At 44.8% G+C, this 13,585-nt stretch overlaps 1 protein-coding gene across 1 annotated transcript in view; it reads right to left on the reverse strand.

Moving 5' to 3' along the window:
• The window catches only part of me1 (malic enzyme 1, NADP(+)-dependent, cytosolic), a 60,179-nt gene extending 46,875 nt beyond the window's left edge, over positions 1 to 13,304 (reverse strand). The window contains exon 1 of the mRNA XM_056601773.1: positions 13,066 to 13,304. Coding sequence (XP_056457748.1) covers positions 13,066 to 13,197 — 132 coding nt within the window. The 5' untranslated portion in view covers positions 13,198 to 13,304. The remainder of the gene's footprint in view (positions 1 to 13,065) is intronic.
• Positions 13,305 to 13,585: the final 281 nt, after the last annotated feature.

Consider the following 13,585-nt stretch of genomic DNA (forward strand, 5'->3'; position numbering starts at 1 on the left):
GTTTAAATAGTCAACTTTTTCCCACACACTCCCTGATACACCCCTGTCTGCCTGCAATGGTTCATCAGTACCAGGCGAATGAATGTCAGAAGAATCTGCTATCTGTAAATATTCGGTATCTGTAAAGAACGGCCTATTGCGTCGCTCTCAGTTTATTTCAAGATGAATCAGTAGGAAGAAAGACCTGTTTCTTGGGATTATGCACATCTGTAACTCAAGCAGAGATTGCAAGTAAACAGAGACGATAGGAAACGCCTGGTGTCCTTAAACGAACGGCATACACATCGCAGTGACAACAGTGTACCCAGTCGAATTTGCCGTACTCTACAGCATTTCACAAGCCTAAGCGAACGTGGCAATTCCAAATCTACAGATAAATATAAATCGGGGTTTTGCATAAGACATGCTGAAGCACCAATGGAGGCAAATTTCAAAGAAGGAGTTAGAGATAAAAAAGATAAAGACACAGAAAGAGCGATAGACAGATCAATGCGTTTCATTCCAGACAGTGTGTGTGTGTGTGTGTGTGTGTGTGCGCATATGTGCGTGCGTGCGTGTGTGTGCGTGTCTTTAGGTTGGATGCCCAGAAACGCTCAGCCTCTCTGTGGAGCGGAGCGCTGGTCTTGATCTCCATCCAACACAAATATTGACCCTCATCAACTGAGCGTTACTCTCCAACACCACTCTCGGGTCCCGCTCTCACACACACTTTCTCTCCGGTTTTTCATCGCCTCTAAACTTTCATTTCATGTTTCCTGTTTGGTCTTTTTTGCAACGACATACACGAAACACAAAATATGCAAATGAGTGTTGTCACATTACACCCCCAGAGGACAAAATCCAATTTGGCAAAAACTATTCAACGAGTGCGTGTGTGCACCCGCATATGTGTGCAGGCAGTCGTGTGTGTTTCCATGCGTGTATGTGTCTGTGCCTGTGTGTGTGTGCATGCAGTCGTATGTGTTTTCTTGCGTTCCTGTGTGTGTGCCTGTGTGTGTGCGTGTGTGTGTGTCATTGTGATCAGTGCAGGAATGCATGTCCGTGGGTTGAGTTTGGACAGGAGAATGCTTCCGCCCACTGGCTGCCATCAATCAGCCAGCTGTTAGGCTGAAGGAGCGCACACACAGCTACCGCAGAGTTTAGGGTCAGTGCAGGGGGTCAGCTTTACGGAGGCTACCTAAGGAAGACGCCAGGAGCGGATGTTCCTGGAGCTTAACAAAGCGTGCTCCGTGGGGTGCCGTCGGAAACCGAAACCATATTTCTAGTAACGTATTCGGGCCGCACCACATGGGGTCGCTTAGGTCGCCATTGGTCAAGGAAGGCTGACATGGGATCAATGGAAGCGTTGTTCCGAACGGTCACTCCAGTCCACCTACACCATATGAATCCTGCAAGCTTCAGCCGTGAAGTGGAACTGGCCGTACGTCCAGTAGAAAGAAGACATCCTGTTATAGTTCTCTGTGTTGTCGATGGCAGTTGGTTTGATAAAATGCATGCACGATTCATGATTTGGGTGTTATTATCAGGAGTTATGTCACAAAGACAACCAAAGAGATCCAATTCTATAGCTCTAGGTAACGCAAAAACAGCCCAGAATATCCCTGTAGAAAATTCTCCATGTTGAACTTAAGTAAAGAAGACACTGAATGGTCTCCCTCCATCTGCTTTGACCACTTCCTTCTCCTGAGCAAATGTCCTCAGCTTTCAGTTCTGACCCCTCTGATATTGGATTGGACAAAAGTTACTCCAATGATTGGAGAATGACAAGAGTGGTTTGGCCTTATCCGGTCCTCCAGGAGAACCTAGGTCAGGAGACCACATCATTTTCCAGAGAATGGGCTGTATCAGCAGTAGGGATCGGCCGATATGGATTTTTTAGGGCCGATTAGGGTTGCCGCGGTATACGGTATTACCGGTGTTACCGGTGTTGAGGCCAACACCGATTACTCGGTGTTGCACACCGGCAACACCGAGTTTTTTTTTGTTTTGTTTAGTAATAAAAAACAAATTCAGTAAAAATGAATAATATAATTATAATTAAGAAAATAAAAATGTGTAGAATAGGCCACAGTTCTGCTCTGTGCGGGAGAATTGTCGCGCCGAGAATTGACGTGCTTCCTTACAAGACTGGTTACCATAGCAACGCCGGTAAACAAACCCCGCGAAGCCCAATCCCTACGTGAGCTCCCCGCGATACGGCCATCCGGAGGCGCACAGAGCTTTTGGCCGTGATATTATGATATATAAAATTATATTATACTATTATATATAGAACGTTATAAGACGCCGAGAATTGGCGCGCTGCCAGCCGCTGTCACCGAGTGTGAGAGGAGAGTTGACGGAGAAGATGGCGGTTGACCTATAGTTTCAAAGTTAATACCGTTTATACCGGTAATACCGGTGTTGACACGAGCGTATTACTCGGTGTGAAAATGTCCACACCGCGGCAACCCTAGGGCCGATACCGATCTTTTTTCATCAGCCTTAGCCGATAACCGATACGCCGATTCCGATTTTTTTGAGTCCATAATGGAAGCCGATACTACCCTGGAGATCCAGAGTTGTCGCGAAAGCACAATACCGAAAGAAAAATCTGCCGATACGATACACGATAAAACCGATTATATCGGCCGGCCGATATATCGGTCGATCACTAATCCGCTGGCAGACACAGGCAGACAGTACACCCTGAGTTGAAACCAGGCGGTGAGATGATTTGGGTGTTATTATTATGCATCATGTCCATTTAGATGATTTTTATAATGGGAAATAGTAACTGTGTAATTGGTAAAATAAATAATAGATATTGATTATCACGCATGCAATGCAAAACAACGATGGCCTCAACCAAGTCAACTCACACACACACAAGTACAAGGCACACACATGCTACTGAACACACACACACTCACGTAGACACATTCACACATTAAAATACATATTTGCTTACAATCATACTCACCGTCCAGGTTTTTCCTTGTCCGAATCATGACTTTATTCATCTTTTGGCTTACTTAACAGCCTAAGTGCATTAGAAGGCTTAACAACATCATGGTAATAAACATAGCGATTAGTCTGTGAATAGGCTACTTTATTAAATACATTACAACTTCACAAACAAAGCTTCCAATAATGAAGCGGTAAGCTGTGTTTAGTGTAGTTTCTCATTCTCCCCGGCAACACTGGACTGCAGGCAAAGTTTTTTTTTACCTGCATACAGTCTCTCTCTTCTTTGTTTTCTTTATTTGTTTAGTATTGTGTTAAACATTGTAATGCACCAGGCCAGTTTAGCAGGCCAAATAATAAATACAATGATGATTCTGAACCAAGAAACTCTGGAGTAAACGTTGAAACATTCCAGACCCGGGCCCAGGCCGGTCCAGTCCGGTAAGTCCCCTTTCTGCTGTGGATATTCCACAACCACTGGCCAGAATCAATCTTTCACATAAGTTGACTCATGTGCCACACCTGATGAACATTATTTTTGATTTTGGTTTATCCTTTTCAATGCAATTCAAGCCAACAGGTTTTGCAAATGCAGCTGAGAATAAGAATCGATATGATGACTAGACAAGCAACATTTCAGCCAAATTTCCCTTGAGAAGCTATGCGTGCATCTTGCCGTCTCAATGCTTTCTGTTGGAAATTGAAAGACATTTTTAATGAATGCGGCATGCAGCAAAATCCTGTCTTTCAAATTAGTCATTCAAAGTCATTCAAATGAGTATCTCTAAATTGTTGTGATGTTGAACTTCTTCAATACACTGCATTTCTATTTTTGTGTATTTATCCTTGCTTTTAACACTAATTGGGAACCTCTATATCCATCAAGTTCATGGAGTATCCCTGCTACACAATACCTCAGCGGTGATCAAAGCAAGTGCTTCTCTATCTAACTTTGTGTAATGTTCACAGTGGTATGAATATTATGCAAGCTCATTGACCGATGGCGTACTAAGATCAGAAGAAATTGCGGCAACCAAAAGAACAGGCTATGTGCACACCGTTCAACAAAGATCATTGCCTTGCCAGGTGTACAACAATAGCACTGCAACAGCCACAAGGAAGATATCCATATAGTATACAGATCACCTCTCTGAACTGCTCCCTCAATACTCTGAACTACTCCCTCAAAATCTGCACGCCTCACCAGCCAGACTGCACACCTGGGCCAACTGTGCCTTCGACCCTAAACAATGGAATTCATAACCACCATCCTTTAGAGACTCAGAATGTATCACAACCTTTAAGACGGCCTCAAAACCCACCTCTTCAGAAGGATCTTTACGCAATCCCTCACCAATTCGCCATTTTGCTTAGTTCCTTCTTTGTGCCAATGACGATGTTTTCTCTGCTTTAACCTTACCAGTAAAGCAAGGTTTTATATCCCTGAATATAACAGACTGCTATCATTATTAGAGAATAATTGAATGACAAAATATATACCAACATCAACCTCCATGCACAGTTTGGAAGTTTTAATGTCTCTTTTGGTGTTTTTGTATTTCTCTAAAGTGAATTTAAGCTACAAGAGAAAATGCATGTTGAATCAACTGAAAACAACTATCAACATTGACTCAAAGCAACCTATATGTTAGATTATTGTTCATTATTTAAAGTTGAACAATAAAACAGCTCAAAAGATCACAAAGGCATTTAAGATTTCCACAGGAAGACTACAAGTGAACACCCCAAAGTCATATCATTAATTTGTCTGTGTTTGGTGTTTCATGGCTGCTTTTCTTGGTGTGCTCATGTCAAGCCATAATAAATGTCCGTCCCTAATGTTTCACAACGTGTCAGTGGCACCACCATTCGAGCTGGAAGTCATGTTAAGCATGTTACATAGATGTCATAAATAATTCATAGAGGAAAAATACAGACTGGTCTATACCTAATTTTAATGGCCTCAACTCAAATATTTGCCGTTGGGTTCTATAAATAGGCTACTGCCTTGAAAGGTTGGTACATTTTTTTCGAATACTGCAAAACAATTTTTGCCGTTCCATTTCTTTTTTTGTAGGCCCTAAATCATTTTCTCTAGCACTCTCAGGTTGGAATGCATTTCCACAGTGTGAAGAACCAGGGAAAGTCTCTCCCTACCCAGGACAAATATTCCCTCATGTGGTTCCTGCTAAAATGGCGGGGGATTTTACTCCTCTTGCTGGATTCAAGAAGACTGAAAACAATGGTAAAGCCATCTTTTTCTCAGTTCATATTCTCAGTGTCCTTAGATCCTCCCTCACTTTTCCCTCATGGAGTTCATCCACTAAACATGCCATGTAGGCCACAGGATCACCCTTCAGACCTTAACAAGCTGATTATCATAGCATAGGTGTGCAACATGGCTGTTCTTTAGCATAGAGACCCACTGATGTGAACCGAGAGCATGTAACTCTTTATGTGAGATAACAAGGCTGGATTATAATAGTCGTTTGAGAGGGAGCTGTTTCTTTGCCTTCCAGACTTTAAAATAAGAGTATGAATGACATGATGAATGTCATTGGGAGGCTCTCAGTGCGACACTGGTATGCAGGGAGAAGAAAACGCTAGACTAATAGCAGACTGCGGGTTAAATCAAGTACAGCGTCAAAAACGCAGCCATATTCCCGGTTCAGTTGATACGATCCCAGATTGGTTGACCCTAATTGACCGGTACGAGCTCAGTATGTGTTCCAGATGAATGGAACGATGCCAAGGGGCTCCGATCAAGCGGCGACCCTGACTGGCGGCTAATGGCAGAAAACACAGATATCCCACAGAGACCACCTGGCAACAGGCAGTGACAATAAACAACCATCTCTCGACGGCCTCACCACGTGGAATGCAACAGCAAATCATCTGGTTCAATTTGTTTACCATTTGGAGTATGGGGGCGGGGGGGAAAACAGGTTATTATTTACTTCTGACTCCAATGCGTCTAGGTTATCAACATCAAACCCTTAACCCTTTTGACCTGCTGCCACGGTGAGTGTCATGGTCGCTCAAAGACTGACGTCACGATGGATTCCGTGCTTAAAGAAGTGTGCAACAGCTTCTTTAAGTCAGAGGGTGTTGACCTGTGAATGAATGTATGGGCATGCTTGTTGGTTACACAGCCTTGAAAATTGAGCCACTGTTTACTTAAGGGGAGAGGGAGCGGAGGGTTTAAAGGGAGCAGAGATGCAGGCTATGCTTTTGCTATTCGAAGCCTATCCGCTCCCCTGCCGAGACACACGTTTCACACTCTTGCGTTCAGGTCCCGGAGGAGCCTGAGTGTTGCCAGGCAAGAGTCCAATGGTCTGCACGGATCAGGATCTCTGAAGCCTCGAGTCCAATCATTAACATATTTTACTTGATGACTCTTCAGTTCATTCAAAGCCAACCCTTTGTATGCTAAATCTGTGGGGACCGTCTTTCTCAATGACATGCCTGTTGACACCAGACACTTTATTTCCAAGGTTTATATCTTGTACAAAACCTCTGTGCTGACATATGTGAAAGCAAGGGTGACAAGAAAGTCTGTGTTCTATGAAATTTTGAAAAAGGAAAGTAACAGTGTCATTGGCTGACAATAAAATGATGAACACTGAATAACATCTCTGCTCCGATTAGTTTAAATAGCACATGAAATCCCCCATTCATAAATTCTGTAACTATAATACTATAATACTGTAGGGTAAACTGGAAAGAAACGTTAGGACAAATCAGATCACCTGACAGCATAGGACCACACAGGGCTCTATGGCCCTCTTTAGCTAAGATACTTGTAATTACCTATCGAGGTTTGGGATCAATGTCATTGTAAAATATAGGCAAGAAAAATCAAACAAAAGGGACTGCCTTAAAAAAGATTTCCTTATCACCGATTGGCCAAACTCATGAAAGCAAGCTCCTTGTATGGAGACATTTCAAAACACACAGGAAATAGGGTTAAAGAAAAAAGCTGTCTCATGGTGAGGAAAACACATTTTCAGTTTCAAGGAAGTGATACTTTCACCAGAAGGAGCGATCTCAACAGCAGAGGAAAAAAAAAACATGCTTCCTCATATCAGGCCTGAAGAAATCGGTTAAAATTGCTGAACTAGGAACCCAGTTACACCTTGTGCAGAGTCAAGAAGTCAGTGTGGCAAAAAATAAAATGAATGTACAATAATATATGGCTTCAGCTCTGTGCAAGGATACACACCAATACGTCTGGTTGCACTTCCATAGTGACATGCCTGGGTGGCGATTGTGTGACATCTTCATTCAAACACAGTGGACAAAAGGAGCATTGAGGAGTAGATATAAAATTACTTAGAAAGACAGGAGGGTACTTGGAGTGGAGCCCTTGAGACTCACTTATAGCAAGTGTAATGAACGAAAGCCATGACTGAGACAGTCTAATGGCTTCTGCATTGTCCTGGGTACAATGAGGTCCATCTTGTGAAGGAAGAAAATAAATGAACCTGAGCCTGGACAAGGGCCATTAAGGATGTGTCTGCTGTGAGACGGTACTGTGTGTGTGAGTGCATAGACGGGTGGGTGGGTGGGTGAGTGAGTGAGTGAGTGAGTGAGTGAGTGAGTGAGTGAGTGAGTGAGTGAGTGAGTGAGTGAGTGAGTGAGTGAGTGAGTGAGTGAGTGAGTGAGTGAGTGAGTGAGTGAGTGAGTGAGTGAGTGAGTGAGTGAGTGAGTGAGTGTCTGAGTGTCTGAGTGAATTAGAGAGAGAGAGCTGCAGGCTGGCAGGTGCCTAGTGAGCTTGGTTTTGGGGAGGGGAGAGAGACTGTGTACTCTGTCTGCCGGCTTCACTCCAGTCCATCAGTGGAATGTCTGGTCACCAGCCATGTGTGCGGTCTTACTGCCTCCTGGGATACCTGGCCCGTGTGCACACACACACACACACACACACACTCACATACAGACTCGCACACAAACACACGCACGCACACCGGCCCACCTAGCGCGGATCACTGACAAACGCAGCTGGTGTACAAAAAAAGAAGTCTGAACAAAGTGAGGTTTGTATAATTTTCTAGTGCTCACTTAAACTCTACCTTGTTAGCAATCAAGGGACATCACCTTTCTGCACCTTACGTAGCCACTGTCATCCACAATGTACGGGATTGAACCTGATACCCTGACATCTGCCTCACAAGTCCTTAATCCCACCGTGGGAGACGGCATAGGGTTAGATCTGGGTTACAATACAATGCATTATGCATAAGTGAAATGGTGGCCATTAAGCATCATATAACCTAGGCACAAAATAAGGCTATTTATCCTGTAATGTGAACCCAGCATAACTATCATGAGAGCCAATAGAACCAGAAGGAATAGGCTGGGGAGAAAATGTGGTGTTTCGATTGAGAGTTTCGATTGTTAATGGTTTGATCAGAGTTCCCCAATGCCAGGTCTAGTTTTTCTCTCTGTAACTCTGTTAGGAAAGGTCAGTATAAAAGGGCAGCCAAGGTAATGGCCTCCTATAGCCAGTTTCTCCTTTAAATTGCAGTCCATTCTGAAACAAATATGAATCATCACCTTGAATCAATCGAATGAATGACCTCAACGTGATACAGACTGACACAGGTGACCTGTTTCAATTGTGTCTGATTGATGCCCATTTCATGCCCACTTGATCGGGCATGCCAGGTAGGTGCCTTCAAGTGTAATTCAGGCCTGATCCATCTATCACACTACAGTATGGAAGCCGTGAATGGTCATCTGTTCACAGACCTCCGCTCACTCAGCCCTAGACGACGAAGCCCGCCGTCCACCCCAAAAACGGCAACAGCTCACGTCAGTGTGTCGACGTGAAACAGCATCCTTGATGGTACACTTTAGACGGGCTGCTGTTTCTTTTTGGTTGTTGTTATTTTTCAAGGCTGGGGTGACCAGCGTCACAGGGTCGCAGTAAAGGATCTCAGGATCTGAACACAGAACCCTCATTAATGTGCGATCCGGCGGACATACAGAAGCCTGTCTGTGGAGCTGGGCCAGCTCTCACCTCCCCCCTCCTCCTCCTCCCCACAGAGGAGCCTTTCTCCACCACGTGGCCCGCACTTCATCTCCTCGCCGGACGGTGGGAGCACTCAACAAACACACACACACACACACACACACACACACACACACACACACACACACACACACACACACACACACACACACACACACACACACACACACACACACACACACACACACACACACACACACACACACACACACAACACTACACTACACTACACTACACTACACTACACTACACTACACTACACTGCTCCCCCTTTTGGGAGGGAGGAGATAGTACCAAGCAAAGAGGTGGTGTTGTTACGGTTTAAGTGTGTGTGTGAGTGTGTGTGTTTGTGTGCATGTGTGTACTTTGGGGTGTGTGTTTGTGCTTGTGCATGTGCGTGTGTGTACTTTGAGGTGTGTGTGTGTGTACGTATGTATTTGTGTGCGTGTGAATGAGTGTGTACTTTGGGGACTGTGTTTGTGTGGCTATTTGTGTACTTTGGGGTGTGTTTGAGTATGTGTATACTTTAGGGGGGTGCTGGGGAGGGCGGGGGGGTGGGGGGCGGGTAAGGTAATTAAAAGGAAATCAAGCTGTGTAGATGTGAGGACAGGCTGCCTTCAGCGCTGCGGCCCTCAGCATCAATTAGTGAGTTGTCCCATGACTGACTCCTGTTATGGGGGGCTAAAGTGGGCCAGGTGAGAGAGGTAAACACACATCCCCTGGGCGCGCTGAAATCAGCGGCACAGCAACAATGTGCCACTGCTGAAATCACAGACGGCCGCCTGTGCCTGCCAGCTAACACGCTTTAGCAGTCATTTCCGACCTTCTCATCCAATTTCCGTGCTCTGGTTCACGGACCGGGCTGACAGTGGACAGTACACCTCACTGCATACATAAGAAGCCTTTTTTCCTCCTCCTTCGCCCCGGAATGGGCATTTGACAGGCCCTGTGTTCGAGAGGTGTTTTGCGCGACTGATTAAAGTATCGGGTAGATGACACACACACACACACACACACACACACACACACACACACACACACACACACACACACACACACACACACACACACACACACACACACACACACACACCCCCCCCCCCCCCCCCCCCCCCCCCCCCCCCCCCCCCCCCCCCCCCAACTCTGCTGCAGGAACTTTCGTTTAAATACTGAACTTAGAAAAGAAGTTGGCTAATCTATACTCTGGCAGCTGTGGAATAAAGTAAGGTGCCATGGGTAAGTACTTCTAGCCGAATGAATAGAAGGGAGATGAAACTGACGTTTTCAACAGTGTGCATAAACTTGGTTTTGACAATGTTTGACAACGCCTCTGGCACTTCTTCTTATGGAACCCAATGTAGGCAGAAATTCTACTACTGATATCACTGGTTCTCAGTGGTTGCATTATATCTTTTAAAAAACAGACCAGTCAGCACCGAAAAAGTTGTTTCTTACATCTTCCATGCTTCTTATTTTGATTAACATGATGAGATTGACTGGATTAAGAGCAGATTTATATCTAACAGAAACAACCCAAACCGTGTTTAATCCAAACTATGCTGTCTGTGTTCCAACAGTTTTTCATGAATCTCATTAAACACCAGATCCTTCCAAAACGCTAACAAATAATGTGCCCCTCCCTGGCTTATAAGAACACAAAACCGCACCATAAAACATGAAAGACATGCAGGGCTTGGAGCACTTACTCTTCCTAGCAACAAACAAGTGGAAGAGTGAAAGGAAAGCATGGAACAGCATGCGGAGGTTGGAAAGGGAGAAGCAGCAGTGTAAAGTGTTGCTGACTCCTACATCTAAGTTAAGTTCTTGTGTGTGTGTGTGCGTGCGTGCTTGTGTTGATGTCCTTCTACCGGTTTCATATATCTTAAAGTTCTTTGATGCCTCAGATGCCCGTGATTCAAGTCAAGAAAAATAGCATCAATGCACCCAAAACTGTTTCAACGTACATTCGAGACAGCGTTACCCGTTGATCCAGGAGGGTAACACTCCATACAACCACAATCTTGAATTTTGAATCAAGCATTGACCTGTTCCCAGGAACCACACAGAGGCCCTTAGGTGTAAATCCAAAATAAAACCAATGACAGCTTTTGGATTAGGGGGCTAAACACCCAGATTGACCAACAGCACTCGCTTTCACTTTCCCTAGAGAAGTGTTTGAATTCGGTTCTGTTGAGCCAAATTGACAGAGTAACCAGAGCAGCACACCGCCAGCTAGGGCCTCTGGCGCTTTAAAAAACATGACATCCATTATCAGACACGTGACAGCTTAATTTCCCCCCATCATCAGAACTCAGAACACCACTCACACACAGCATTGTCAGGCCCCAGTCATTGCTGGAACCAGTTGTGTGGTCTGGCGAACATTTCCGAAAAGATCATTCATTTCAGTCGTACTACAGCCACAAACACACACACACACACACACACACACACACACACACACACACACACACACACACACACACACACACACACACACACACACACACACACACACACACACACACAGAGAGAGAGAGAGAGAGAGAGAGAGAGAGAGAGAGAGAGAGAGAGAGAGAGAGAGAGAGAGAGAGAGAGAGAGAGAGAGAGAGAGAGAGAGAGAGAGAGAGAGAGAGAGAGAGAGAGAGAGAGAGAGAGAGAGAGAGAGAGAGAGAGAGAGAGAGAGAGAGAGAGAGAGAGAGAGAGAGAGAGAGAGAGAGAGAGAGAGAGCTGGTCTTGAAGTCTCCAGAGTGGAGTCATTAACTTGCCAAACAAGCATGTCTCTATGCAGTCAGTGAAAATACCTGACCTCAGTCCCCTGTGGAAACGATGAAGTTTGAACTGCACTGACCAACTTATCAACATAAGGCACGCTCCCGTCCCGGCTGGCAGATACTTAAACTTGGCCAATGCCAGCCTCCCATCGGACAGGAAGAGCTTTCACCTGAACCCTAGGAGGCAGAAGAAAGTTGTAGTTGTAGTGTGTGTGAAGTTAGCAATTAGAAAGGAAACATGGACCGCAGAGGGGTGGGAAAGAGATGATTTCAACAGCCAAGGTTCACAGCTCAATGAAAAGTTAAATGTCAGTCTTAATTATAGACTAAACACATAGAACGGCTGCGTTCAAGGTCTACTTGAGAACATTTCACACATTTTCTCAAGCTTTTCTTTAGAGTTCTGTAGATCTCTGTGCTTAATTGCAAACTGTTCCGAGGTAACAGTTTACCATAACTGATCATAAAGAACGCTACTGATCATTCAAAGGTCAAGTTATCCAGTGTGATTCAACATTGGAGGCCTGAGAAATAACAAAAAAGCTTTGAGGGTCTGAACGACCTTAATGACGCAGAGGATCTTCAATGGTATGGTCTTCCAGGACCTTGGACAGAGAGCCCTCACCCCAGGCTGTCATTTAGACCTGTTTGCCCCCCTCGCCCCCTCCAACATCCAAACAAAGGAACACACTGGAAAGTCAACAGGCTACCAGAAGCTCATTGTAACAAAACAGGCAAGCCGGAAAAAGATCTGGAAAAGGTGAAGTCAATAGATAATTTGACTATCTATATAGTCAAATTAAATCCTATATATAGCGTACACGTTATGCATATAAACAATGCTTATATTCAATCCTTCGCACCTTCCTTCGTATGATCAATCTTCATCAAAATGTTGATGAAGATTGAGAATGATAATGCAAATGATTTGTGCAACAACAGTGTTTATCGTTAGGACAACGGCATGGATCTCTATCTAGAGCATATTATATATCGATTAAGTATAAAAAGGCCAACATATTTGAGAATGGTAAACAACATTTAGGCTGATAGAATAGAACTGAAAGAAGACTGAAGTTGAACCAGCGGGTTGGCGAAGGAGCTCCCCCCGCCATGACGACGGTCGGTACCAGGGCAACCGATCAGCGTCTCTAGGAACACCTGTGGCCTTGTCGAGACGGCTCAGTGTCCGGTCACTTTAAATCTAATTATAGCCCCGCTCTAAAGCTGATACTTCTAACCTCGCCGGCAACAGGCAGGACATCTTACTGGTAGTTAGAAACAAAAATAAACTAAAGGCTCGTTTCGTTTTACCTTGTTGAGGTGGGGGTTGCGGGTCACGTCATACCCCCTTTTCTTTGTGTAAACAAAGGTTTTACTTTTGTCTTCGGCTGTATGCATCTCCGTCTCTATGGACTCTCGTCGGACTAAGCCGCGTGCCGCCATGTTGCCCCTCTCTTTAAATAGACGCACCGTAGGACTGCCGGTAATACAGCTAGTGGACGTGCCGTTCAGACGCTACCTATGTCACCGACCGTGACAGCTGCTGCTTCTGCTGCGAGACAATTGCCCCGCGTGATGATAATGATGATGATGATGATGATGACGAAATCCGGTTATCTGTAGGCCGCTTTATTGCTCCAATTGTTAAACTACTTGATCCAAGTTTTATACATTCAACAAAGCCTTCACAGCAATACATTTTTATATCCAATGAATAGTACATATGGGTAGACGATGCCCTAGCAAGTAGCTTTTCCAATGAAAAGATAAGTAAAGAAATGAAAAGTGCGTGTGTGTGTGTGTGTGTGTGCGTGTGTGTGCGTGTGTGTAC

This window comes from Gadus chalcogrammus, chromosome 11 (genome assembly GCF_026213295.1).
Source record: "Gadus chalcogrammus isolate NIFS_2021 chromosome 11, NIFS_Gcha_1.0, whole genome shotgun sequence".
NCBI lineage: Eukaryota > Metazoa > Chordata > Actinopteri > Gadiformes > Gadidae > Gadus > Gadus chalcogrammus.